Genomic DNA, 27,728 nt, shown 5'->3' with positions numbered 1-27,728 from the left:
CATTTTCATGTCCCCGTCTCATATGTCAGAATATATTGAATAAAATATTAAACTCACTCATTTTAAAGATGGAAATCATAGTAGTCATGATGTAATTATAATTATTATATTCACCACCATTCAAAAGTATGAAAGTATGGGGTTAATATGATTTTTTAATTAATTAATTTATTTTTTATTCATTTAAATAAATGTATTCACATTAAATTGATCAAAAGTGACAGACATTTATGTCAAGTTTTTTTTGTCAAAATTAAATAAAATTAATTTCATATAAATTGTTTTAAATCTTTTTATTTATAAAATGATCCTGAAAAAAACATGTATCATGTTTTTCCACAAAAATATTATGCAGCAACCGAAAATTCAGTTTTATAAATTATTTCTATTACACAGAAATATGTGACTTGGGAGAAGGTTCATGGCAAAGAAACAGCATGATCAGTGTTTTCATTTTTACTGAGTCACTCATCCTCCTTTCTCCTTTTACTATGTTTCCATGGTGACCTGCATCTAGGCTTTAGTCAAGGTGAGCGTCGTTGTGAGGGGCTAATGAGTGTGCTTTATGAGGAGAGGAGTATGTGCACATTATATCGATAATAATATAAACAACTGTTGTTATCCAATGAATATGACACTGTATAGATTTATGACATCTTAATGTATTCTAAGAAATGTCATGAGCAGGAATAGCGGCCTGCAGTAAAATAATAGTTTTTGCTTTGGTAATATTAGATACTTGTATAATTGAGTTTTTATTCAACTGTGACCACCACTGCATTAGCTGCTAACAGGCTCCATCTCCTCAAATATCCTATTAGAGATACCGAATGAGACCTTTCGACCACTGTTATGCTCTGTGAGTCTGCGTTTGGGAAGACTGATTGTCTGCAGGCAGGAAAGTAATGGTCTGGAGAAGAATTTTCCTATATTTACAGTCCCGTCTGAGTCACGAGTTCCCCTCAGACTTACTCACAAAGTCTATAATACATTGAGAAGACTGTCCGTTAGCACTCCCATGCATCTGAAAGGCAGTTGTTGTCTTAGGACTGTAGGACTGTAAGTGAAGTATGTGAAGTAACTAGCCAAACCGTGACCTCTTGACCTTGTCTATCACTTTGGTGAATGTCCTGGCTAACAGCACCTAGCTAGTGCTAACCAGAATCTGACCCAGACATTCCCTCTGACTCTATGTGATTTGTGTCTCCCACAAGACCCTCAAAGCAATTCTTTACAACCCCAAACACATTTTAAGAGTGTTATCTTGCTTACGTTGCTGATTTAAATTTAGCACGAATAGACAAAAGTTTGTTTTAACAGTTTAAAAGGAGAAGAAGGGAGTCATTTTCTTTAATAGTGTCACCGGGAGTGCAATAAGGGTCCTCATGTACAAGTTTATACCATCAATTTGACTCTTTCCTTTCTCTCTCAGGATACACACAAAGGAAATTGGTACTCTAGAGCTGAAGCCTCAAGCGGGACCTATTTATAATGCAAGCACCGAGCCATAATTATGAATTTCACTGATGCTTTAGGGTAAACTGAACAATCACATGAAGCCAAAACTTCATACTTCTAAAATTTAAAAGCTCTTTTGAAGTATTCATATTTGTGTGTGTATTTCTGTTCAAAAGATTAGGGTAAGATTTTTCACAAATGTATACTTTTTAAAGAAATGAATATGTTTATTCACCAAAGATGCATTCAATTTATCAAAAGTGACTGTAAAGACATTTCAGACAGATTTCAGCGTGCCTTTGCCCTAAAACTGCTGAATTTTACTTGATGAAATACTTAAAGCAGAATACTAGCATTGAATATAAATAAAAAGTCGAAACTCAGGAAAGGTCTGCTGCTCTTGACACTAGCAAAAGATAATTTTCATAACACTTAGATCGTGGCCTTGAGGGAATGAGGTGGAATCCAAGAGGTAAATAATAGTAAGTACAATAATAGTAAGTGCTAGAACAAACACAATCCCCTCAGCTGTTTGTGCAATCTTCAGCAAGCTTTTGTTTTCCACTGATACAAAAGGCCAGGGAGACATCCGTGGCTACACACAGACATTGAAATCAGGAACAAAAACACTCAGACTGATTAAACAGATTATCATTTGTGTTTCGACTTGGAAACATTTTTGCTATGCAGTTTTATGAATTTTTTGGAAATGTTTATGTGATCTGACATACATTATGGATGAACAGCAAACGTTAAGTGAAATGAGCAGGTACTGGTAAATGAAGAAGCTGGAGGACTTTCACAGAATTTCTGATTTGTAACTAGCCTTGACTTTGGACATATGGAAGACTTTCTTTCATTTTAGAAATCATAAGGTATACTACCTTTTAAAAGTTTGGGATTAGTAAGATTTTTTTAGGATATTAGTAGGTTTATTAAGCAGGGATGAATTGAATTGATCAAAAGTGACAGTAAACATGTTTATCATGTTTATACAACTGTTTACAACATTGATAATATGCCATATGCAAACCTGCAAATTAGAATGATGTCTGAAGAAGAATGTGACACTGAAGACTGAAAACTCAGCTATTCAATAATGGGAATAAATTAAATTTTGAAAAATGTTCAAATGGAAACCAGTTGTTTCAAACTGTCATATTATTTCATAATTGTACTGTTTTGCTGTATTTTGATCAAATAAATGCAGCACTGATGAGCATAAAATACTACTTCCAAAAACGTAAAAAAAATCTGACCCAATTTTTTTTTATCAGTAGTATATATATATATAGTTAAAATATATGTAATATTATAGTGTTTTAGAGCCATTCATTCATGCAACTTGTGCTGACATCCTAGGGAGGGAGGTCAGTCATGCATAATTGAGGCTGCTCAATAATTTATGATCAGGATATTGATAACACTGCAGATTCAGTTTGAGTCAAAGCACTAAAACAGTGTAAAAAGTATTTGGCACTGATTTTAACATTACTTCATCGATATGTTGTTTTCAGTGAACCATCAGATGGATGCATTGGTTATGACAGTAAGTTTTCTAGGGCATTTGAACAACATTTAATCATTAATAATTACATGAATCAACAAAATACACATAAGGAAAGTGAGAGAGAAAATCAAATGTTTGCTCCATTCATTTTATAATCACTACCCAGAATAAAATAAGACAATAAATCCTCATCAATTGAGCATTTGCTGATTATCTGTGCTGATCTGACTGTGAATTACATATGAAAAGCATATCAAAATATATGTTCAACAGAGGGGAAATTGAAAATATGGCCTGTCTGGCAGAATGGGCACAGCAGAAGAAAACACTGCACCAAAATGTAGTTATCTTCTGATGACATAAAGCCATGCATTGCCTGCAGCAAACTTATTCATGTCAAGCACTCATTCAGTAAGGCTGCAACAAACTATAAAAACTGATGATGTGACATTCCTGGGTGAAACAGAGACTAAATGTATGGGAGAACTTTATTCAACCCATTGAGAATTGACTGGATTATCAAAGTGGTCTCTATAAAACATGTAGGTGTAAAAGAGGGGCTGAAAAATAAGAGGGCTTGCTGAAAGAGAATAGGCTCCATTTTGATTTAATTTTGACTCGCAAATCTTGTTGACCTAAAATGTGGCAGATGTAGGACTCAAAAACCAATAGCCTAATTGAAACATGCTTGGATACCTGGATGATCTACTATTTCCACCAAATTCTGTGTGCTTTTGGTCGACACTACCATCCCATGAGGTCGCAAAATAAATTCCTAATCAGTATCAGTAATCAGTATGCGATTTCAGACACAGAAGGTCTACAGATGTGTTTTAGAAAAATGTCAATTATGTTTTTTAAAAGTTTAACTTTTTTTAACTTGAGCATTACATTGTGTCATGAGACGCATACAAACATGGCAACATTGAAAACATTTGTTCTGTATGAACGGTCCCTTTTTTTTTACATTGAGCAGCCTGTCTCCGGATGCCACCACATGAGTTTAACGTGCAACAGACCAAATGTACATTATATAGTACATTCAGGCTTTATATAGAGCTTGTCGGAGGCCAGTGCAATGCAGCAGCAACACAAACTTAAAAAGAAAACCCTGAAAAATCAGTGAAAATTAATCTACAAATGTTGATTATGAACTGATACAAACAAAAAACATAAAATATAGAATAATACAAAACCCTGTGCTGTTGGGATGAAAAGCTACCAGCTACATTAATAAAAACTCACCTGTATCTGTTCAGTTGTCACTTATTTAGTTTTCATCCGAGTATGAGGATGGATGCCTACGGGTAAATGGCATATAACATGTAATAGCCATATATACCTTGAGTCTGGAAATAATGTTGAATGAATATAATGTAATACAATATTAGACATGAAAGGGTTACTTGTGGTGCATTGAAAGTATCACTAACTCCCCCTCCTCCCCCCACCGCCTAACCCTCCTCTTCAGACAGTAGCTGCATCTGTGGTTTAATTGGCGGGTGGCTGCAGCCAGAGTTGCTGCAACCATCCCGCTCTGCTCGAGAACCCAAATCTGCCAACCCACACACACTCTCCGGCCCCTCCCTCACACACAGAGCAGCGACTGCGCTCCCGAACACCCATCAGTCGCGAGACACACGACGCACTGTTAAAGCTGCCCGCATCAGCGTACGGTATGTATCACTTTCTGTCATGCAAACTACAGAGACTGCGATCTAGCGTGCGATGCGGTCTCTGGCGTGACTTTTACGCAGTGTCGCAGTGATCCGGACAAAGAGTCTTGTAATGCAAACAGGCAGTAACACTTTGCTTCATGAGACTATGACGTCGCGGAGGGCGCGTATCCTTATTTGACCGCATATTTGTCTTCTTCTTCTTGACGTTTTTAATGGGTTTGATCGCGTAATCATGGCTTATGGGACGCCACATAGGCTTTATGATGCGTTTATGTCGCTATAGTCTACATGACACCGAATAAATGTGTAATTAAACGTCCAGACAGTCGTTTACCTGTAATTGCGACATATGTCTGGGGACAGAGTGTACGATCAAAACCTTACTGTGATTTATCCAAATTAACTGGATACATTTGTGATGGACGGAGGTTGGCGGATAGCTCGCGCGGACAGGCTAACTAAAGTTGCGTTTAATATATATATATATATATATGAGGTTGTGAAATTATTTGAGAGTTTTTTCAGTAGGTATTTGAAGTGGTTTCATTATTTTATTATTTTGGGCTTCTCGTAAATGACCACGAGAAGTGATTCTTTGCTGCATGACACACTTCTGCAGAGAGATATTTTAGGGCGGCTGTGTCTAGATGCTAAACTTGTACGTATTAATCCGGAAGATTATAAAATATTCTCAAAAGTTGTGAGGTATAATCAGGAATGTTCATGTTAGAGTTGGTGTAATTATTTGAAAGATTTTTGTTTATTAACGATTCTTTTAGAAGCCAGTTTCTGTAGAAGAAATTAGTCGATTAGAAATGATTAGTGGTGGAGATCGTTTTAGATTTCCACAAAATATTTTTTGCGAAAGATATGTTTATAGAAACGTATAATTCACAGATATTTTAGATGAATTAAATGCAAAATATTTTACATGACTAGGCTATATATTACATAAAATAGAAAAATATGGTAGCATTTTAGTTCATTCCAGAAATACCACAGATTCCAATAAAACTCATATCAATGTACTATTTGAAGTCTTATTAAGCTTACTAAATATAACATAACACACACTTATTAGTTCAAAATGGCATAACATTTAATTACAAGTTAACATGTGCGGTTTATTAACGAGTCATTTAAATACAACTACTGCTCCTACTGACGTTTAAAAAAAAAAACGTTTCAAATTATTCATTCGTTTGATGTTTTAATCACACTGCTGGCGCTGTATGTTTTGATTCACTCAAGAGAACCGACTCAAAAGAGTCATTCGTTTGAGAATCGGACTGTATTGGTTATGCAGTATGTTTTTGATTGAGTAAAAATAACTGACCCAAAAGACTCATTCGTTCTACAATTCCAATAAAATTACAACCAAAATAGTGCAAAGTATTGGTTCTGTCTCAGAATCTAGTAAGATGCCTTCCTCGTCAGCATTCTACAAAACGTATAATGCTTCCTGGGTAAGCAGTTCAGTTTTTTATTTTTTTTTCTGTTTTGACAGTCACCTCTATCTCTATCTTTTTTTTTTTTCTTAAACAGTGATTCCACTAAGTTCAGGTTAATTATTTACTATAATTCAATAATATACTATCTTGATACATTCATAAACAATTAGCAATCCATGAATCCAGCCCAAAAAGGCTGTCCAGCTTGTCAGTAGGTTTGAAGAGCCACTGATTTGTTTGCTGCTCTATGACTCAGCATTGCTATCTGTGACTCTTTATCTCGTTGCCCCTTCTCTCTCTTTCTGTTTTCAATGCATTTGCACATCTGGCTGCTTACGGACCATTCACGAAATATAATGACTTAACGGATGACTCGCTCCATGTTTGAATATCATCGTAGAAGCCAATTAAACTCTTTGCTTTATTCGTCACAGCTGACGCTAGTAGTAATGTTCAGTTGTTTTGCTCTGAACTTATTTTTATCATAGGAGTACAAAAACATCAATGAACCAAATTAGACCTGCTTGAACTAAATGATCTAAGTACTCTAATTGATTGTTAGCTTTTGAGCTCAGTGCTGAAATGTTTCAGTTGTTCCTTAGTTCTCTTTTCTGATGCAGCTGTCTGGGTGGGATTCTTATATAGAGAAACACCCACTGACATCAGCTGCTGAGTCACTGTCCCATTGGTACTGGTAGTAGCTGGTAGAGGTGCAGAATGTTTAGTGGACCTGCTTTACTTTGAGAGTGTCTTTATAATATGAGGTGTAATTTCCAAACCTATAATCTTATTTAATTGGTCTTGTTTTGAGGCAGTGTGCTCTGTAATTAGGTTTTAGAGAGATTCTTTATCAAGCTTTCATGATATGATTGATTTGAGGCTCAATGTTAGGACACTGAAGGGCACGTCCATCTGCAACAGATTAAAATGGGCTATTTAAGACAAGGGCGATTGGGTGCTTGGGCTTTACCAAAGTGACTCATGCTTTGTTCCGTTTGACATTGGAAAATGCTGAAAAAGGAACAGCCATTTTAGACCTAGTTTTCACGGACAACACAAATGAATGGTCCAACCTAGAAAATATTAGCGACTCAACATTGGAAACTTTCCAGATTTAGGAATGGTCAGAAACGAACGAACAACCTCTCATTGGTGGATTACTCAGTGGAAATGGACACAACTTAAGTGGCAGGTGCCCATCTGTGGATTGTAGCACTTTTAATTACAAATGAATATCTTAAGACAGGCATGCAGTTTTGTCCTTATCTTTTTCCTCAAACATTTAAGTGGAATGATTGCTTACTGCGGTCAAAATAAACCATTAAAATCAAATTTACTTGTTTACTCCGAGTATTTATAATGAGTCAGCTCATTAGCCAATTTAAATGTATACTGGTAGAACTTATTGCATGGCTCATGGCACCTGCTCATTAAGTTTTTAATAAAGCCGCTTTCAATATAGAGGGAATTTGAATGGTTTTGATGAAAGTGCAGTTGAGCTGCATGAAAGCGCAGGCATGAGTTGAGTTAAATGTGCTGAAAATGAGGTGTGATGTCACAAGCACTCACGGTCACAGCGAGGTGATATGATGATTCTCTCCCATTTGCTTCAAACTCACCCTTTGGTGACATATTTCAGTCTTTTTTCAGTCTTTTGAAGGGCGTTTGTGTTGGTGTGTATGTGGGTGAGTGCACAAACGGCCATCATCCCTGGGAGCTTGCAAATTCAGTGTGGGAGGATCCTCCTCTCTTTCCTTTGTAGAGCTGCAGTGAGAATTCCTTCACTGCTGTTGAATCACTGTGATCTAAATTGGCCTGTCTAAATTGTTGCTTGTTCTGGTTTGAGATCTTTTACCTCATTGTTTGTTAATCATACACATTGCCTTTGGAGACTTTCTGCATTAAATGTTGTTTCTTTGGTACAGTTCTTTGTGTGAAATGTTACTGCAGCAGGACTGGATATTAGGAATGTGGAATGATAGCATCTGTAATCTGGGAGTTAAATGCAAGCTTGAACTCAATAATACATCTTTAATTTTTAAATAATGCATGAGTCATTGCCACCCAATATGTAAAGTATGATCACATGAAATAATTATTTAACATAAAACAAACCCAGGCATCAGGACTTATTTTTTTTATTTAGTTTTTCATGACTGGCTAACTAATACATTATCTGATTTCTTTATGTGCCTTATTAGTTCCATGTTTTTCTAAACAGTATGGTTTTATGCCGAGTTTTATTTCTGCGGTTTTATGACGCAATGACTGTTTTAAGTTCTAAGATGGCGGCAATTAGCCCACTTGCGTTAATATTACAATAGAGATTAAGAGCGGTAGGAGAGACATAAAAGTAGCACACTTTTGTTGCCGCAATGGAAAATGTATACAGTATAGTTTTCAAATCCAGCCATAAGCTGTCTGTAAATCATCTGGTTAAAGGACTATGGAAACACTGACATTCAGAGCAGATTTTGACTCAGAACAGACCCATGTCCTCTTTTAGACTAGAAGATGTCTACTATTTATACTGCTTTCTACCTGCTTTCATAAGCACTCCTCTATATTGCAGTTTAAACGTTATTAACATCTCAGCATGTGTATTTTCAACTTGGTACATCACTTGGTGTGTACTCATGACATTTTCCTTTATTTGAACTGCCTACCCACCAGTGTTCTGAGAATATATTATATCTTTGCAAAATAAGGCCAGTTATCAGGAATAAAATATGCACTTATCAAGCTACTAGTTTCTTCAAGATCTAATACTTTTCTTTATTGTTCTTTCGTTCCTGCCTATTAAAATGTCAAATTTATGTAGCCATATTATGTATAAGAAATCTGTGTGACACCAGGACGTTGTTGTGAAATGCCGCAGTGTTGTGGAGTCTCGTCAGTGTTGGAGAAAAATCCAGCCTTTATTCAGGACCACAATGATGTGGCTTCAAATGCTAATGAATGGGCTGTATGGTGGCATGATCTCATAGTTGGCTCAGCCTTAGGTTGGAGTTTTCTGGCCCCCAAGGTAACAGTGGTACAGTACCAACAATCTTCTCATACCCTTTTGATTGCTTTAAAACTTGCTTCCTCTGTAGCCCACATATGGCCTTACCTAATGTGCTCTTTTCGCAATTCACAAACTGAAATTTATTTATATTGTACACATTTTGAGGTATTTATTACACATTTTGGTTTTGATTTTAATAATTAGCCCTAATTATTCTATATTCTATATCTACATAAATACTAATTAGATTGCATATGCAGCTTCATTTATGTCTTCTATCAAGTTATAGACTGCCATCTTATTGTACTAGTTATTAGACATTACTATTTTTGAGTTCTGTGAATCAGTATTTTCTAGTATAATAGTTCAAATCAGAAATGGTCCATGCAAATGAGGCATAAAAGCACTACATGCACTCCTGCTGGGTCATTGTGCCACACCCTTTCCCCAGGTGACTGTCTGAGATTCAGTGGCACATCCGTGATAAAAGAGGCTTTAATATGTCTTACAGCAGAAATCATTCGCCACTGCCAAATCACAGGACTAGGATTACCAGAAGAAACTAGGGCATTCACTTCTTGTGAAGATGCAACAGGGAGTGTCAAGAGTTCAAAGAAATATTGGGCAGCTTGTGTTAGTGTTGTTTTAGGTCTTTATAGAGTGTATAGCATGGCAGAAATTGCTCATTTGAATGAATGATGGCCACTGGCAGTTTAATTTATAATAATCGGTGTATTACTTTAATGGATTTTTAAAGTTTACTATCATACTTCTCTCAACCAGGGCACTGGACTAAGATTAGATTGATGACACGTTTTACAATAAGTCCCTCAAAAGTAACATTAATTCCCTCCGTTCTGAAAAGCTAGTTAGCTACAGTACTTTAGATAGCAACAAACACCTGTGGTGCTTCATGCTTAATGAAAGTTCATCTTGCATTTTAAATAAAAAGAAATGCCATAACATTGCACGACCTCTGTGTCACTTGTACATGAAATGGGAATTAAATGGCTTGTTCCATTGGGACAAACAGATTTAGTGTTGCTGATACAGTGCGCTACAGTAAGATCTGCCATTCACAAGGTTATCTGCTCCCAAAAGCACATAAGACGGTGGCATGAGTGACTGTTTTAGATGCTCAGATAAGGCGATTCTATTCCCAAACTTCCACAGGCCTCAATCTCTTGGGTGACCATATCTAGAGCAAAATATCTGGAGCAGCGCTGATGCTTGGTCTGTCTTCTACCATACCACTGTTTGAGCTTTTTTTAACAGAGTGCTCTCATTTTTGAAGTTCATGAGCAGATATTTATATCAAGCGGGTCAGGTGAGGTAGGACTTGATCCTTCACTGAGACCTTCTTAAAAATGACTTCGTGTTTTATGATGCTAATGCAATTAAGGTGTTTGCGCTATAAAAATTAAGTCATTAATTAATAATCAGCGGTTATGAAATTGCTTGTTCTTTAACAGATTCACTAGATCCCTTGGACTTGGCCTTAGACTTTTGGACCACTGTTACATTGCTACATTCTTTCCCATTCTTTAGCGACTGTGGAAAATTTTCAAAGGGAGTAGTGGAAACTGGAAGCTGGCTGAACCCAGTGCTCTGCAAAACTGTCTGTTAATTTAAAATGGCAAAGGGGTTTAGTGGTTTTTAAGGCCATTTGGGCAGCAGGTTCGGAGCTACCAGTTTCCGTGGCAGCCTGTATTATTTGCATTCAGTGCGTCCTGGTAAAATCTGTCTAACCAGTCTTCACATATGTTGTACTTTCACTTCTGTACTTCCTTCTCATACCATCTGGCTCATAGAAGCAAGGCTGGGCTTAGGCCAGCTTGGTCCAAACCCCAGTCGTGCGGTGTTCAGCAGCTCTTTGATTATCCCACTAATTCCTCAATACACTCTGCCCTTATAACACTCTTTATACAACTGAAAACACAGGATAAATGTGTTTGGATTGGACTTTTGAGATGATATAAAGACTTATGTTACATTTGTGTTATGTGATTTTTTTTCCTTATTAGCCTGGATATCCTCTTATCGTAATGTATACTTAATACTCTAAACCCCTTACTTATTACTGTAATCCAAACATCCATGATGTCTCATTAACAGGATTCCTGCAGGACTGTCCTTGAAATACATTGCACTAAGGCATTGCACTAACATTCTGTTCATTACATCTTGGGAGTCCGTTTCTTAATGAATGAATATTGATGTGAGTGACAGCTATGCCTTTCAGTGTTACTCCTGCTGCAGGGGCAGTCAAACATTAATCAGTCATACGGCTGCTATAATTGACTTTTAAATGAAGAAATCAATGCAGTGTTGTTAAGGAACATGCTTTAAAGGATTAAGCTCTGGCTATGCATTTCATTGAGTTACGGTTTAGCATTTAGCGCTATTCCAGAATAAGTTTTCCCAAATCATTTAGGTGAGTGTGTTTCCTTTTTTTCCGAATACTGGCATAAAGTTTTGGGGAACAACTAATTAAGTAGCTAAACTTTTCTGGTTAAGTATCAAACATTTTCTAGTGAAGATATTACCAACACTCATATTGTATTTTGAATGTCAAATTGTACTGAACATGCTTTCACTCATGTAATGCTGGAAGTTCTGGTTCATTGTAGTAAATTGGTTCATCCTGAAGTGTGATTCATTTTAGAGAATCGGTTCATCTTGAAATTATTTATTCAGGTGAATCAGTTCAGACAGTACATGAACAGAATCAAAAAAGATTCATTAATTCAAATTCTTTCATGTCGTTCCAAGCTTCTTTATAGCAGCATATTTAGATTCTTATTGTATTTTTTAAGTTATATACTAAATTCAGTTAACTAGGGAATAATCTTAATCTATTATTCTATTTATTGTAAATGTATTAATTCAAAGTTTTGATAAGCCAATAGAAAGCACAGTCATTTCTCTTAAGGGATTTGTAGCAGATTACTATGTTTACAGTCTTTCTAATGCTTAAGCCTCAAACGCACATTTCTGTCTTTTCTTTTATTACATGATGATCTTCAACTAGTGTGTATCTTCACGCTGCATCTGTTTTTGATGATTTAAAAATCGTGAATAAGCTCAGGGAGTGTAGTCACAATAGATAATTGTAACTTAATATCAGCAAGTAAAAACATTTCTTTATTTCTTTCAGGTCAAAGGACTCTGCACCACAAAAGTGATGTTCTTGAAACAGTTGTGTTGGTGAACCCATCAGAAGATACCGTTATCTCTGAGGTAAGTCATTTAAAAAAAAGTCTTTGGTCAAGATGCTGTATGTTTCTAATAAAGATTAATAATAGGTTTGATGTTAGACTGAATAACCTTGTTGAAGTATAACCTTGTTGCAAACAGACTGACTCTAATAGACTAATGTGTTTTAAATGCCTTTTTTGTCTCTTATTATGTCCTAGATCCATTATCTTGTATCTGACCCAGCTGTGCACAAGCTACTAGTCCTGAGTGGGCAGAGTTCTGACCAAGGTGACCTCGTTCTCCAGACTGGAGTGTTCAGTTATCAAACCTTCTCACATGTGTTTGCTGATCCTGGGGTAAGTTTAGATAATATAACTGTATTCAGATTGTATATGTATATATATATGTGTGTGTTTGTGTGTGTGTGTGTGTGTGTGTGTGTGTGTATGTATGCACAGTTGCAATCAAAATTATTCAACCCCCTTGACCTGCAAGACATTTTGCTGCGGAGAACAACATTTTATGAAAACAATTCAACAAAGGCATCAGTAAAGTATTAGACTTTGACATTTTGCTACTCAACTGTGTGTGTGTAACAGCTCAAGCTAATTGTGTTTTTTTTTATAGAGTTTCTAAAGACTTATTTGTGTTTTGAGACCATTTTAGTCCCCACCATGCAAATAAGTCACTTAAAAACAGCACTGTTGAATAATTATGAAATAGCTCTGTTATTAAAATTTTATAACTCAAAAATATTACATTATATATTGATAATATCGCTTTTAATATGCCAGTGAACTGTTATAGATGCAATTTTGATTTTATCCTGGATCTTCAGAAAAGCTTGTATTTGTAAAGTACTTCAGTCTCTGAGGGGTTGAGTAATTTTGATTGCAACTGTATATATATATATATATATATATATATATATATATATATAGACTAATTTTGGACTGCTTCCTCACATAGGTCAGTAATTTGCTGGTGAAAGCCAGCTCTGGACAGTGGGCATCACTGACTGTGTCTTGCCGTGGTGAGGCAGGCTGGAGCTCTCTGGGGCAACAACGCATTAGGGAGTTGCTGAACTATAGGCTGAATCCAGAGCCCGTTCTCCCTAAGATGGAGGGGGTCACTGAGTTTACCGAATACATATCTGAGACTGTGGATGTACCATCCCCATTTGACCTTCTTGAGCCTCCAACCTCTGGAGGATTCCTAAAGCTGTCAAAGCCTTGCTGCTACATCTTTCCTGGTGGACGGGGGGATTCTGCACTTTTTGCCGTCAATGGCTTTAACATTCTCATTGATGGTGGCTCTGACAGAAGGTCATGCTTCTGGAAGCTTGTCAGACATTTAGATCGTATTGATTCTATCCTTCTTACCCATATTGGTGCTGATAATCTTCCTGGAATCAATGGACTCCTTCAAAGGAAGGTTGCAGAACAGGAGGAAGAACAGTCTCAAGGCTCAACCTCCTACAGTGACTGGATGAAGAACCTGATATCGCCCGAGCTTGGAGTTGTGTTCTTCAATGTACCTGAGAAGCTTCGCACATCAGAATCGAATTTGAAAGTTAAGCGAAGCATTGAGGAAGCCTCTCTTACATTGCAATACCTCAACAAGCTAGGAATAAAGCCTGAGCCTCTTTTTCGAGTGGTTAGTAATACCATCGAGCCCATCACTCTTTTTCATAAGATGGGTGTGGGCAGGTTAGACATGTTTGTCCTGAACCCCGTGAAGGACAGTAAGGAAATGCAGTTCCTCATGCAGAAGTGGGCAGGTAACAGCAAGGCCAAGACAGGGATAGTGCTTGCCAATGGAAAAGAGGGAGAAATATCTGTCCCATATTTGACATCTATTACTGCTCTCGTTGTATGGCTCCCTGCCAACCCTACAGAAAAAATAATCCGAGTTTTGTTCCCTGGAAATGCACCGCAGAACAAAATCCTTGAAGGGCTTGAAAAGTTGAAGCACCTTGATTTCTTGCGGTATCCGGTAGCCACCCAAAAAGACATTAATTCTGGCATTTCACCTTCAGCAGTAAAACAAACAAAGCTAAAGCAAAGAACTGACAGCAAAGAAAGTCTCAAATCATCTCCCAAGACTCAAGCACCAGCTAAGCCTTTTAAGAAAGAAACTGACGAGCATGAGGATGTATCCGTTGTCGAAATGAAGAGTGAATCTGTCAACGAGAACAAAATTGAGAAAAAAGAAGCAAAGAAGCACACCAAGCCATTGAAACCAAAAACAGAAGTGACAGAAAAGAAAAAAATATTGAAGGAGAAATCACTGAAAAAACACCCCAAGGAAAGGGTGTCCAAAATGGATGAAAAGAAAGACAAAGAAAAGAGGGAAGTTAAGAAAGAAAAACGTGAAATTAAAAAAGATGATGCTTTGAAAAAAGTTGAGAAAAAGGTTAAAACTAAGGACACTTTAAAACCTGAACTGAGAAAAATAACTAAACCTGACCTAAAACCTTTTACACCAGAGGTGAGGAAGACCCTCTACAAGGCCAAAACCCAAGGGAAACCCAAAACAATAAAGAGCAAACCTACAACTGCCAAGTTAGAGAGTGCAGAGATTGTGGCAGAACCAGTGGCTGAGAAGATTGAACCGGAGAAACCAGAGAATGGGACAGAAAAAGTAATATCTGCTCCATCTACTCCAGAAGATTTAACAAAAGACTTTGATGAAATGAGACCCACTAAAATGCCAGATCATTCTGAAGCCCCTAAAAGTGCCCTTACTGTCTCTGGATTACCAGCTGAAAGAGATGATGATGTAGCAGAGGAGCAAGAACAAGATCGTGTTACAGAAACCGATATCCTGGAACAAAAAGCTACAGAGAAAGAAGCAGTGCCATCAGCAGAAATCCAAAAAGTGCCATCAGCAGAAGTGAAAGAACAACAGGATGAGCCCCAAACATCAGAACTAGAGAAATTTGAGGATGAGGGTGCTGCAATTGAAGACGAAGATGAGGAGGAGGTTGAGACACAGCCTGTTAGAAAGAAGACAGAGGAGGAAGAGGAAGATATGGGAATAGGAGATGAAGAGGATGAAGGGGTAATAAAAGAAACCAAAGACTTAGAGGGAGTGGACAGAAAACATGAAGTTGAGGAAATGGAGAAGCAAAAACAAGTGGAGGAAAGAAAGACCGAAGTTGAACAGGAGCAGTTTGAAGAAGAGGATGTGATTGAAAAAGCTGAACTAGAGGAGGCAGAGGATTTGGATGCCATTGCAGATGAAGAAATAAAATATATCTCTGTTGAGAAAGTCAAGAAAGAAGAGGATGCATATTTCTCAAATGTCGGAGGTGTTACAGCTGGCATTACCTCTACAGCCCAAGGTGCTGCTGCAGCAGAAAACTTGTCATATATTCAGGATGAAACCATCCCAGGTTACTCTGAGACTGAACAGACCATCTCAGATGAGGAGATCCATGAAGAAGCAGAAGACAGGATACCACACCTTCAATATGAAGTTGGTAGCTATGATGTCTCGGTCCCAGACCAACCAGTCTCCTTTGATGCCATCCATGGAATGAGAGAAATGCAAGCCGCTGCAATGGGCAATGCAACAGGCAAAGTATTGATTGGTGCACAGGAGCCTCCTATTTCGATCTACACCAGTATACTCGCAGCGCCATTAGCTGAAGAGGAACATGTTTCTTCAGCAACGTCTATAACGGAGTATGACAAACTGTCTTCTTTACCCACTTCCATTGCTGAAGATCAGTCAGTGGCATCCGTCACAGCACCTCAGACCGAAGACACTGGAAAAAGTTCCCTAGTCTTGGACACAGTTCAACCGGTTACCCAAACTGAGGCCACCCAAGAAAAAGACTACCTACATTCAGCTGGAACCAGCTCACCAACTTCCTCCTTGGAGGAAGACAAGTGTTTCAAATTATCTCCCTCTAAGGAATCTCCGCCACTTCCCTTGGAAGGCAAAACCGAGGGAATTGAGCTGGCCGCCCAATACGGTGATGAAGAGGAGGATGAATATGAGGATAAAACACCAAATGTTGACATTTCACTTGGAAAGTTACAAGAAGCATATGCCTCACTTGATAAACTTGAACACAACGATAAAGAAATTGACAAACCCAAAAGTCCCGTGCCCTTAGTTCCTGAAACTTCATCTGTTGAAAAATTCTCACCACCTGAGATGGAGAAAATACCAGTATTACCTTCTAGGGAAGACTCATCTTTTGAAGCACAAACAATACTTTCCTCCGTATCGCACAGTGTTTCTAAGCTTCCTGTTACTGAAGCAAGTGTTTTTCCAGATGTGGAAGACCGATGCATTAGCCCTGATGACAGCACTGTAAAAATGGCTTCTCCTACACATTCTGGACCACCTAGTGCATCTCACTCTCCCCTAAGAATGTCACCTGTGGAAGAGAAGGATAAAGTTCTCATTAAAGAGACTCATCAAGAACCAGTAGTGCCACTTAGCCCCACTGAAATTAAATCTGAAAAGGAGAGTGCAAAACAAAAACCTGGTATTTTAGATGAGAAAGAAATACCTCAAGAAGAGGAGAATGAAAAGAAGAGAATCCAGGAAGCAACCTCTGTACCATCTCCACTTGTTGATGACTTGTCAGCTAAAAAAGAAAGTCTATCAGTTCTACCATTAAAAGAAATAAGTGATACAAAGGTATTGCCTGATCCAAGTGTTGAGAAGGGCACATTTGAAGAGAGCAGCAAGGGAGTAATTCTTGAGGATAAAGATAGCAAGTTATCTGATGATCATGACATTGAAGAAACTTGTGATTTAAAATCATCCACAGACAAAGAGAAAAAAGAGAAAGAGAAAGAAAAGGATGGTGAAAGAGATGATGCTGATGGGAAGCATAAGGAAAAAGACCTATTATTAAAGTATGCAGAGGTTACAAATAAAGGTGATGTAATATCAGAACCAGAAAAAGCAGCATTGCCATCTAAAGATGATTTTGATAAGAAAAATGCAAATCAAGAAGAGTTTCAATATAAGAGTTTTCCAGCAGTTCTGGAATGTTCAGAGATAGAAAAACAGGAGAAACAAGAAGTAGAAATTCAGTCAGAGAAAGCCAAAATATCATCGAAATTAGACAAGGAATCCAAAGAGAAAGATCTGACTGATATATCTTGTCAGTCCAAAGAAAGCCCAGACATCAAAGCAGAAACATCAACAGCTCATGAATTAGCCAAAAAATATATGGAGACACAAGACACTGTAGAGACCGATATGACAACTAAACCGGAAATGACCTCTGAGCAGAAGTCTGAATCAACTGATATAACACATAAAAAGGAGGTTTTCGAGGTAACTGATTCATCCGTCTGTATAAGCCCATTTAAGGAAGACACAGATGGCCTCAAATCTCAAATACAACAGTTAAGTAAAAAAACAGATGTTATCTTTAAAGATGAAGCAAAGTTAGAAAGTAAAAGTGAGGCTGGACTGACATATGAGAAAATAATTTCAGCTGCCAAAGAACATGAAGACTCTCGAGATACAAATGTAGAGAAAGTAAAATCTGTGATGCAAGAGCAAATTTCCCTCTCAAAACCAGATGTTCAGTCTACAGAGATACATGTAGAATTGTCCATTATGGAGAAGGATATGTCTGCTAAAGATGATCAAGAGACTAAAGGGATGTCAGCGCAAGATATGAAATCTCATATATTAGAAGCAACTCCAGGTGAGACTGAAATTACTAGTAAACAAGATGAAGACTTGAAGGAGAAGCTATTGGTAGAAACTCAAACCAAACAACATTTAGAAAAAGCAGATGTATCATACAAAGAAGAGCTTCAAATAACACATTCTGTAATTTCACAATACACAGATGAAACTAGCCAAGATAAGGAAACTGTAGAGGAGACTATACCCAAAACACAAATATCTATTTCAGACAAAATGGATTCCTCACCAATATTCGACCAGGAACCTAAAGATGAACCACCAGAATTGAGCCAAGGTCAAGCTTTGCTGTCTGAATCTGAGAAATCAGATTTGTCCTCTAAAGATGATCAGGATCAGAAAAATGAAGAGTTAGTGAATCAAACTAGCAAACCAGATGAAGAGTCTATAGAATGTCAGACTTATGAAAAAACAGATAAGCTTACTATCTCTAAATCTGCATTTGATTCTGAAGTGAAGAGCGAACCCCAGACAATATCACCAGAAAAAGATGATATGCAAGCTAAAGAGGATGAAATAAGCAAAGGCATATTTGTCAAATCTGAACAACCAGCTGAGTTTGAAGACATTTCCCCAAAAATGTATGAAGCTAAAGATAAGTGTGTGGAGGATACTCAACTTCAGATATCTACAGATCAATCTGTATCTGAGAGTGCTAAAAGTGACCAACTGTATGAAGAAAAACACACTGAAGAGATTGTATCTAAAGTACCTCAACCAAGTATGGCAACAGATGTGCCATCTGACACAAAACAAGAACCTAAGGCAGTATCTGTGGAAGAAAGGTCAGAACAGATTCCAACAGAATCAAAAACTATGGATTCAAAATCAGAACACGATACTTTAGACACACTGAAGAAAAGAGATCCTCCCATTGCAGAAGAAAAAACAACTGATTTGAAAGTGAGCAAAGAGCCTGAGGAGAAATTAATGATAGAAAATGCATCAAAACTGGTGTCAGTTGACACCAAAATGGACTTGGGAGGCAAACAGAAATCTTTGGTAGAATCTTCAGAACAAATGTTTGAGACCTCAGATCTGAGTTTTAAAGAAAAAGTGGAATTGAAAGATGAACCTAAAGGAGGTATCAAACAAGACATATTACATGAAACAGATACTTGCCCATCGTCAGACATTGGATTCAAATTAAATTTAGATTATAAAGAAAAATTCATTGAAGAAGCCTCCTCAACAATGGACAAAACAAAAGACACCAAGTCAACCTTTGAAACTACATTTCCAATCAAATTTTCAGATGAAGATGAAAGCACTGAGGAGGATGAAGGAGATGCTGTTTGTATGGGAGGGGCTGGTTCAAGACCATTATCAGTGGAACCTTGGAAGTCTGAAGAACCAATGGCAAGCAGTTCTGTACAACCACCAGAGACGAGCATGAAAAAAGAGGAAATTGTGCCCCATTTAGAAGAAAAAGAGTTGACTAGAGATTCCAGTGGAAAATCACCTGAAATAAAGGAGTGTAAGGTGGATACATCACTTACACCCTCTACTATAGATACAAGTACTAAAGCGGTCTCAGAGACTCTAACTGAGAGCAAACCAACAAGTATTCCACTGCCCAGCTCTGACAGTCAGGCAAGTGAGGTTGACCAACATGAAACATTGCTCTCTTCAAAGGAAGCTGCAAAACATGAGAAGGAGGCTGAGAGGGAAAGGGAAGGAGAACGGGAGGTTGCCTCTCCAGGGTTAGAGTTACATTCCGATTTTCAAAAGACTGGAAGTGCAGATGAGAAATGTCCTGAAAAGACTGATAGCGAGAGAATGAAATCTGATGACAAGATGACTTATGAAGTGGAAAAAGAAAGCTATGAAGCCTCTAAATATGAGCCGTATGAAAAGCCCATTTCAAAAGACACTGAGAGAGGAAGTGAGGAAGAGGACCAGTACCCTAGTCTGGATAGAGATTTAGATTACAATAGAAAAACAAGTCAGTCCACTTTGCTTGGAGCTGCTTGTTCAGAAGAAGAACAAAGTGATGAAGAGCCAGTGTCTTTCAGCAAGGTTGATTACCAGACTTCAAGTATTCAGAGCAGCCACAGTGCCTACTCAGAGCAAGACAATAAGGAACGATACCAAGAAGAAGAATTGGTTAGAGAGGAGAGACCAGGTCTTCTTGTTGACAATAGTTTTACATATGACAGAAAAGCCACTTTGGCATCAGGTTCAAGCCCGTTTGCCTCTGGTGATTTGCAATACAAATCAGAGAAATTGGAGAGAGAAGAGAAGGAGAAGGAGAAAGAGGACACAAATTCTCCTATTCAAATAAAAGATGATGAAAGTCATGTTAAATTGTCAGATAAAGAGCCATGTACATCTGCTTCCAGCCTTTTAAAACCTGATACACAAGAGAAAGACCATAAAACAGAAGAAGCATTGGCAATGCCTCATTCAGAGGACCTGGACACGACCAAAACCCATGTGACTGAAGCTTCCCCTCCACAAGGGATTATTACATCATCCCAGGATAAAAATATTCATGGTCTAACAACTTCATCAACATCTGCTTCCGATGAGAACAAAGTTCTCTTGGAGAGTCCAATCTCAAGTGATAGTAACAAAGATAAAAACAAGCTGGATTCAGCTGAAAGCCAAAGTGACCTGTTTTTTTCTGGTCGATACTCACCACCCGAAAAGGTCATGCTTGCTGCCAGGTTATCACCTGAAGATTCCAGCGCTGCCACTCCTGATTCTTCAGGGCAGTCCATGAAAGTCGATGACAATGTTCTTGCACTTGAGTGCACTGGCAAAACTGATTCTCTTTCAAGCAAGTCATTGATTGTGAGTGCGGAGACTGAGGAATGCTTGGTCAGAAGCCAAAAAATATTTGCTGAAGAGGAGGATGACTATGAGGATGAGGAAGAGGAAGATGCAAGTGACTTGGATATTGAAAAGGGTGCCAGAGAGATGTCTGAGAAAGAGTCCAAAGTAACATTTGATACCATGTCTGCATCTAAACCACTCAAAACAAAACAAGAAGATACTACTGGTCCCTTAGCATCTGGAGCAAGTACAGAAGATCTACAGACAGAAACAACTGGTGATTCATCCACAAAAACTTCCCCCACAACAGAGCCTTTATCAGTACCTGGAGACCACAAGGATGTAATCAGCAAGGAGGATGAACAGTCCAAGAAACAAGATACTAGTTCAGTCCAATATGTCATACCCAAACCCAGCGATGACAAACATGGACCACAGAAGACATCTGATAAAAAGCCTGAAGAGACTGAATCCCTAGCTGTTGCTCAAGCAGCAATGTCTGATGCAACTTACTCATCATCTTCATCCTTTAGTTACTCTTCCTCAACGTCTGCCTCATATTCAATGGGTCAACACCTTGGAGAAGGCCTAGAAACACTGATTAATATTCCTAGTGTCCAACTAAGATCAGATGGAGATAGTATATCATATGAGTACTCATCGTTAAAAGAGGAAGAGTCACCCATTATGGATTTACCATGTTTAAAAAAAGACGAATACATGGAAGTCTCAGAGCGAATTACACCTGCTACAACAACAGCTGAATCAATATCTAGTCTTGCCAGGTTTTCTCCTCTCAGTCCCTTGGAGGAATCCAAATCATTTCTTCAAGATCAAACATCATCAGCAGAGGAAAAGTCAGAGGAGGATTTGTCAAGCATTAAATCTGACAGGGATCATGTCTCTCATCCTAAACATGTAGCAGAGCCACATTCCTCAAAATCACCAGAATCAGCAACTTCTGAGCATGCAACTCATCCAATTGTGGTGGCATCTGCAACATCCCTCAAGTTTGACCTTGCACCTTTGGAGAAGGCCGACTCTGCAGACAAACAGTCCCAGGAAAAATCCTCTGATGATGAGCCTGAGGAAAACAAAAGCATTTTTGAGGAAGGAACCTTACCATGCAGAATTGAATGTGAAAGAACTTCAGCTATAGAACAATTAAGCACAGCATCTTTACCAGAGCAACATGCTGATGTAAAACCCTCAATAACAATATTAGATTCATTTGATCTGCAAACCATAGTTGGACCAAGAGAAATGGCAAGTTCTCAGAAGGTGCCAGTCACAACATGTGGGACTCTCAGTACTAACACAGAAAGTGAACAAAGTATGAAGCAAGAAGAGGCAGAGAAGTCTAAGGAAATTAAAGACTTGGCTGAAAAAGTACAGGAAAGGATTGAAATGAAAGAAGCAAAACTGAGCAAGATGGAATATGAAGTGAAGTGTGAGAAAGATGAGAAAGAGGGAGTAAAACATAAAACAACTGAGGAAGAACAGATACAATCTGAAAAGATGGTCGAAGTGAGTTCAGAAAAGATGGGAGAGAGCCTAGATAATGGCAAGAAGTCAGAGCAGCAGAGCGACAGTGGAAGGAAAACCGAGCAGTCAAAAACAAAGAAAGAGGTAGAACAAATTGATAAAATTGTAGAAAAGGAATGTAAAGAAAAAATGGAAGAGAAGAAAGAGCAAACAGAAGAAAAAGTGATGGAAAAAGACAGCAAAAAAACAGATAGAGTTGAGTCTAGCCAGCATAGTGCCCTTGCACCTACAATACAGCAAGATGATTTTGTATGTCTAAAGGCTCCAACTGGCTATAGGGAAGATGTTTATGAGGGTATAAAGCAGGAAAAGGGGGGTGAAGAGGAGGAAGAGAAGTATGATTCAATAGAACGTTCACCCACTCCACTATCCGGAGCACAAGCTTGTTACCCTGAGGTCTCCAAGACATCAGATGAGGGATTAACTCGACCCTCTGATCTCGGTATAGAGGCCAAGTCCTCACCTTCAGCTTCACTCTTTAAACACCACAAAGGAGACATCTCTCCATCCTTTATAAATCCAAGCCCACAGGAACTATCAAGTGAGGATGGAGAGGAAGATGCTAGAAGCGATCATTCAAAGGATGACGATGGTGATGAGCGTGAGCAGCATTCTGTCAAAAGGAGATCTCACAAACAGCAGCATCATCATCCCCATAGTCACCATGAAGTTGGTAAGGAGGGATCACACAGCATTCCGAGTGGTACAGTTACTGGGCACGGCATTATGCTGGCAGGGGAGGAAACTCCTCCTACATCTTTGAGCGAGTCACTCCCATCTCAGTCGGACTCGGATGTTCCTCCAGGGACTGAGGAATGTCCTTCAATTACAGCAGAAGGAAACCTTGATTCGGATGAAGACGCAGAACATCTACCTGTGGACAAAATGTCTGCAGCTGGCGGCAACGGAGGAAGTCATCATTCTTCCTCCCCGAGGAATCAAGATCCCCCTCCCATCCCAATGAAAGACCCTCTTCCTCCCCCTCCACACCCTGATATGTGCATGGTGGACCCAGAGGCCCTTCTCAATGGCCAGACCCACACAGAACGACCAATGAAGAAGGACCTTAAAACAAATAGAGGCTTGAGGAAGACACTAGGGAAGTCTGCATCGCCTGCACGTAAGGGAGATGCAAAAAGCAGGAGATCTACTACACCTGTGAAGCAGACATCTAAAGACTCCTCACCTCATGATCTTAAAAGAAAAGATTCGGAGAAGACTTTTCGTTTGTCCAAAATGTCTGAGACACAGGGATCCAGGGGAGACATCCACAACCCAGGAAGAGGATTGGTCAATGGCGTTAAGAGTAATGCAGGTACAAACATCAGGGATGCATGACATATTAGTACCAGGTTTTTGAGTGATATAACAGATTTTAATAATTTATCAGCCAATATTGGATATTTAATTGCACATGCTAATTGCCATTACTTACATTTAAATTATCTTCAGTGTAATGTAACACTAACTTAAATTAATTCTTCAAACACACAATTTAATACTGTTAAAAGTAGTTTTTGCTGTTAAAAGTAAAATGAACATCCTTTTTCTTACTGAACATTATAATATTGTGATATCTAAATTTACTTTTACCATTTGAAATAACAGATTTTTTGTTTTTAGTGCTTTCTTTTTAATTTATTTAGACAAACTAGTACATATTTTTTAATGTTGTCTGTTTATTGGCAATCAATCATAACATGGTAGAATTATCAGTATAAGCCAGACAAATATCTCAATTGTACAGCATTGGTTCTTCACTAAACCACACATGCAAATAACCAATGGTATATACTTTAAGGCTCCAACCTGAAATCCAGTGCTGGGACTCCACCTGGATCACCCATCTATGTCGATCTAGCTTACATTCCCAACCACTGCAGTGCTAAAAATGTTGATCAAGAGTTCTTCAAGCGAGTGCGAGCAGCATACTATGTCATCAGTGGAAATGACCCAGGCAGTGGTGAACCCAGCCGTGCCGTTCTAGATGCACTCCTGGAAGGGAAAGCACAATGGGGCACTAATCTCCAGGTATGATTTGACTTTACAGTAAAATTAAATATATGGATGAGTTTGTATGTTTGTTGTCGTTATCCCATAGAACAGGGGGGGTTTCAAACTGGGGTCTAGGGACACAAGGGGCTACTAGTTAATATGCAAAAAAAAAAAGTTGAAGTGCACTCAATATATTAATTCAGTCCATGTTTAATGTAAGGATTGAAACCCCTATCCTAAGGTTTTATTTGCAAGCAGAACTCTGCATTTCATCTGACCATCTTCTTCCCATTTAGGTCACTTTAATCCCAACACATGACACAGAGGTAACTCGGGACTGGTATCAGCAGACCCATGAGAAACAGCAGGACCTGAATATAATGGTCTTGGCCAGCAGCAGCACAGTGGTCATGCAGGATGAATCTTTTCCAGCCTGCAAAATAGAATTTTGAATTGGTTTTCTATTTAGCGCTTTTCATTCGTTCCTCATTCATTTCTAATCTTTTAGGTTTAGATGAGTCGCTTAAACCACAACCTTCCATCCGCTGCCATTTATAGTTTGTATTCTAATCCACAAAAATGCAACAAAATCCTAGTGCTGTCAAAAGACTTTATTATAAGCTTTGGTCCTGAATCTATTGTAAATTTTTGATTGCATCTGCAAGGCTTTGGCAGAAAACTGAATGTTCACTAGCTAGCTGTTATGAAATAATAAATGTAATTTTCAAGTAAGCTAAAGTTGCATTGCAAATTGAGTTTTCTCTTATATTCTTTAACAACTTACCAGAGACCAGGATTTTATCCTGCCTGTGATTTAAATTCAAAGCAGAAAAAAGCCCTCTGTGAATTGGTTAATTCATTATCTGATTCATGTTCTGCATCCATTTTAACACATGTACCACATATAGACACAGTTGTCCAGCAGAACATACTCTAAACATAAGGTCACAAGGCCTTGAAGAAACAACCTCTAAACTAAAAAAAAGTTCAGAGTAGCTGTCTTGTGAGCTACGGTTACAGTGAGGCTAGATGCAGTCTCTCCATGAGATCACATACCAGCAGAAAGAGTGAAGAAAGAAATAACTGTACTCTAAATTGCTAATCCAATGCAGATTTGTGCCAAATCTCAATTCTTTCATATGCCGATTTCCAAAATCGAACATAATCCAAGATTTGTGTCCCTTAGGTGACAAAAGATGGATCATTCTCCTGCAGTTTTATCTCAATAATGTGATAGTAGGGAAGACTCTACATTTATATGTACATGCTTTTAAGAGTAAAACAAAGTAGATGACATCTCGACAAATGACTAATCCACTGATATGACTTTAGTTTTTGATTTTGGTTGAGTAGGCTCTAATTTTATCATATCATGATCATGTGCATTCAAGGTTATAAAATGCAAAAGGTTACAGGAAGAATAGTTTTGTGTTTTCTCAGTATTGCAATTACTGTACTAAAGCATGAGGCCCTCTTGGACTTAACATTGTAGGTGTATTAATTTAGTGATCTGTTGGGGTCCAGATCTCTTTTCCAAAGCAGATTGATAACGAGCAGCTTAAACACAATCTGCCCATAAATTGAGTAGACCACTGTTAGAGTGAAATGGAGATTTTATTTTATTGCCAATTACATGATGTTCTGTTGTTTCAGTGAAAATATAAATGTGGCCACTTTAAAGACCAACAATTCCAATAATGCTTCAAATGATCTGTTATATATTTTGGAGTAGAGGTTTCAGACTTGTGACATACTGAATGTTTTGATTGTGCATTGCTGATATACTTGACCTGATTTTTTTCCCCAACCTGAGATTCTCTGACCCACAAGCACTTTAGGTTTAACTTGTTTGAAAGGAAACTTGTGGAAATTACATTATATATCAAAAGGTAGCAGTAGAGACTAATCAATCAAATTGAATAGTTGTTTCATGGTTGCTGTGAGAGCAGACAGTGAGGGTTACCCTCGTGCCTTTTGCGTGTTGTTTGACAAAGAAAATGTTAAGTCATCACATACAAAAATATGTGTACTAACAGATTTATTTTGGATTAGCGAAAATTTGAAATTCTTTACAGCCTTACTTTAGATTTATGCTAATAAAGTTTTAATTGAGTATTATAAAAAAAGCAGGCATTTATAATGATAACACTTTAGAAGTACAATTGCACTTTTCTAAAATGAAGTCAGTTTGGTTGGTAGGCATCATGTAAATAAGTACAATTTTAATATATATAAAAAAAAATACGATTAAAATGACTGGTCAACATTTGTTTTTTGGTCTGACGAAGTGATCAATAACAACTTTTAACTAGTTATTATCTAAATTTAATTCTATGGAGGTCAGTTGAGAACAAATGCACTTAAAGTACTAGAACAAGAAGAGTTTAAAATACATTTTTGACTTTTGTTGCCAGTATCACTAAACATTAATTGGCATTTTTATGGCTTATATCTTTACAAATAGTAAAAATATGAATTCAACCTAACCTGAAGTTATATCAATTACAAACAAGCTAACAATTGGTGTTTCTGTTTGCACTGGAGGCAAAAAAAACATTAGCAATCTGTCATTGGCTTTAGAATGCCTTTGGAACTGAAATAGTCTTGATTTAACAGTGGCTCTACATCTTCAGTTACATTGTGAACAGTATCTTTAATAGCAAAACATCAAGGCCTCACTGGTAAATGCACAATTGTTTTGTCCTTAAAAGAACCCTGCACTGCATCCCTAACCCTAATCCAGTATATTCACAGTGAGTGGTTTGTTTTTAGTCTGTCCTGATTTTTTTAAAATGTAAAAGTCAGTATTATGCATTGCAGTAGACTTAATTTTGAGTTATTTAAATATAGATTTAAGTTCTCTCAGAGAAGTTGTCTTTGAAATGGTCAGTGACAGGGTCTATGTGTACTTTTACTAACTGAGAACTCACAGGTTAGCAGTGGTGGTCAAAGCCTAAGAATTAATCACTACGGTCTCAAACAAAAAAAAAAAAAAAACAATAGATGACGTTGAAGATTATACTAGTTTATTAGTTAGATACAGAATCATTTGCAAAATCATGCCCAATTCCAACGATGTACGCAAACCCACACTGAGACCAAATTCTTTTATTTTTTTGCTGGAAGGATTGTTACACTAAAACGGGCTGAATCTGTACTGTAGCCTACATCTTATGGGTTGGATATATTTTCATATTTGAGAACGTGTTTTTTTTTTCTCTGTCTCAAATACCTGGCCTTAGTAACAAGTACTATATGGTCTTATTAAATAGCTGTGATTTCTTTACACAAAATTAGTTTTGTGATAAAGATGAATGCACTAACTTTTAAATAATATTTTTGAATGTAAATGTTGCTTCGCTGGATGCTGCTTGAACAAAACAAAGAACTAGCAAAATATGCACATGGAACAGTAAACC

General features: G+C 37.8%; 1 protein-coding gene across 2 annotated transcripts in view; it reads left to right on the top strand.

The window, feature by feature from the left end:
- Positions 1-25,512, top strand: part of LOC132133788 (microtubule-associated protein 1A-like) — a 30,466-nt gene extending 4,954 nt beyond the window's left edge. The window contains exons 1-6 of one of the 2 annotated variants that reach the window (XM_059546759.1): positions 4,471-4,644; positions 12,263-12,345; positions 12,522-12,659; positions 13,273-23,629; positions 24,116-24,345; positions 24,606-25,512. In XM_059546759.1, coding sequence (XP_059402742.1) covers positions 13,423-23,629; positions 24,116-24,345; positions 24,606-24,761 — 10,593 coding nt within the window. In that variant the 5' untranslated portion in view covers positions 4,471-4,644; positions 12,263-12,345; positions 12,522-12,659; positions 13,273-13,422 and the 3' untranslated portion in view covers positions 24,762-25,512. Of the gene's footprint in view, positions 1-4,470; positions 4,645-12,262; positions 12,346-12,521; positions 12,660-13,272; positions 23,630-24,115; positions 24,346-24,605 lie in introns of those variants that run through there. The other variant, XM_059546758.1, reaches the window with a different exon arrangement.
- The last annotated feature ends 2,216 nt before the right edge of the window (positions 25,513-27,728 follow it).

The sequence above is a fragment of the Carassius carassius genome, chromosome 50 (genome assembly GCF_963082965.1).
Source record: "Carassius carassius chromosome 50, fCarCar2.1, whole genome shotgun sequence".
Classification (NCBI taxonomy): domain Eukaryota; kingdom Metazoa; phylum Chordata; class Actinopteri; order Cypriniformes; family Cyprinidae; genus Carassius; species Carassius carassius.
This window is presented reverse-complemented; position numbering and strand designations above follow the sequence as displayed.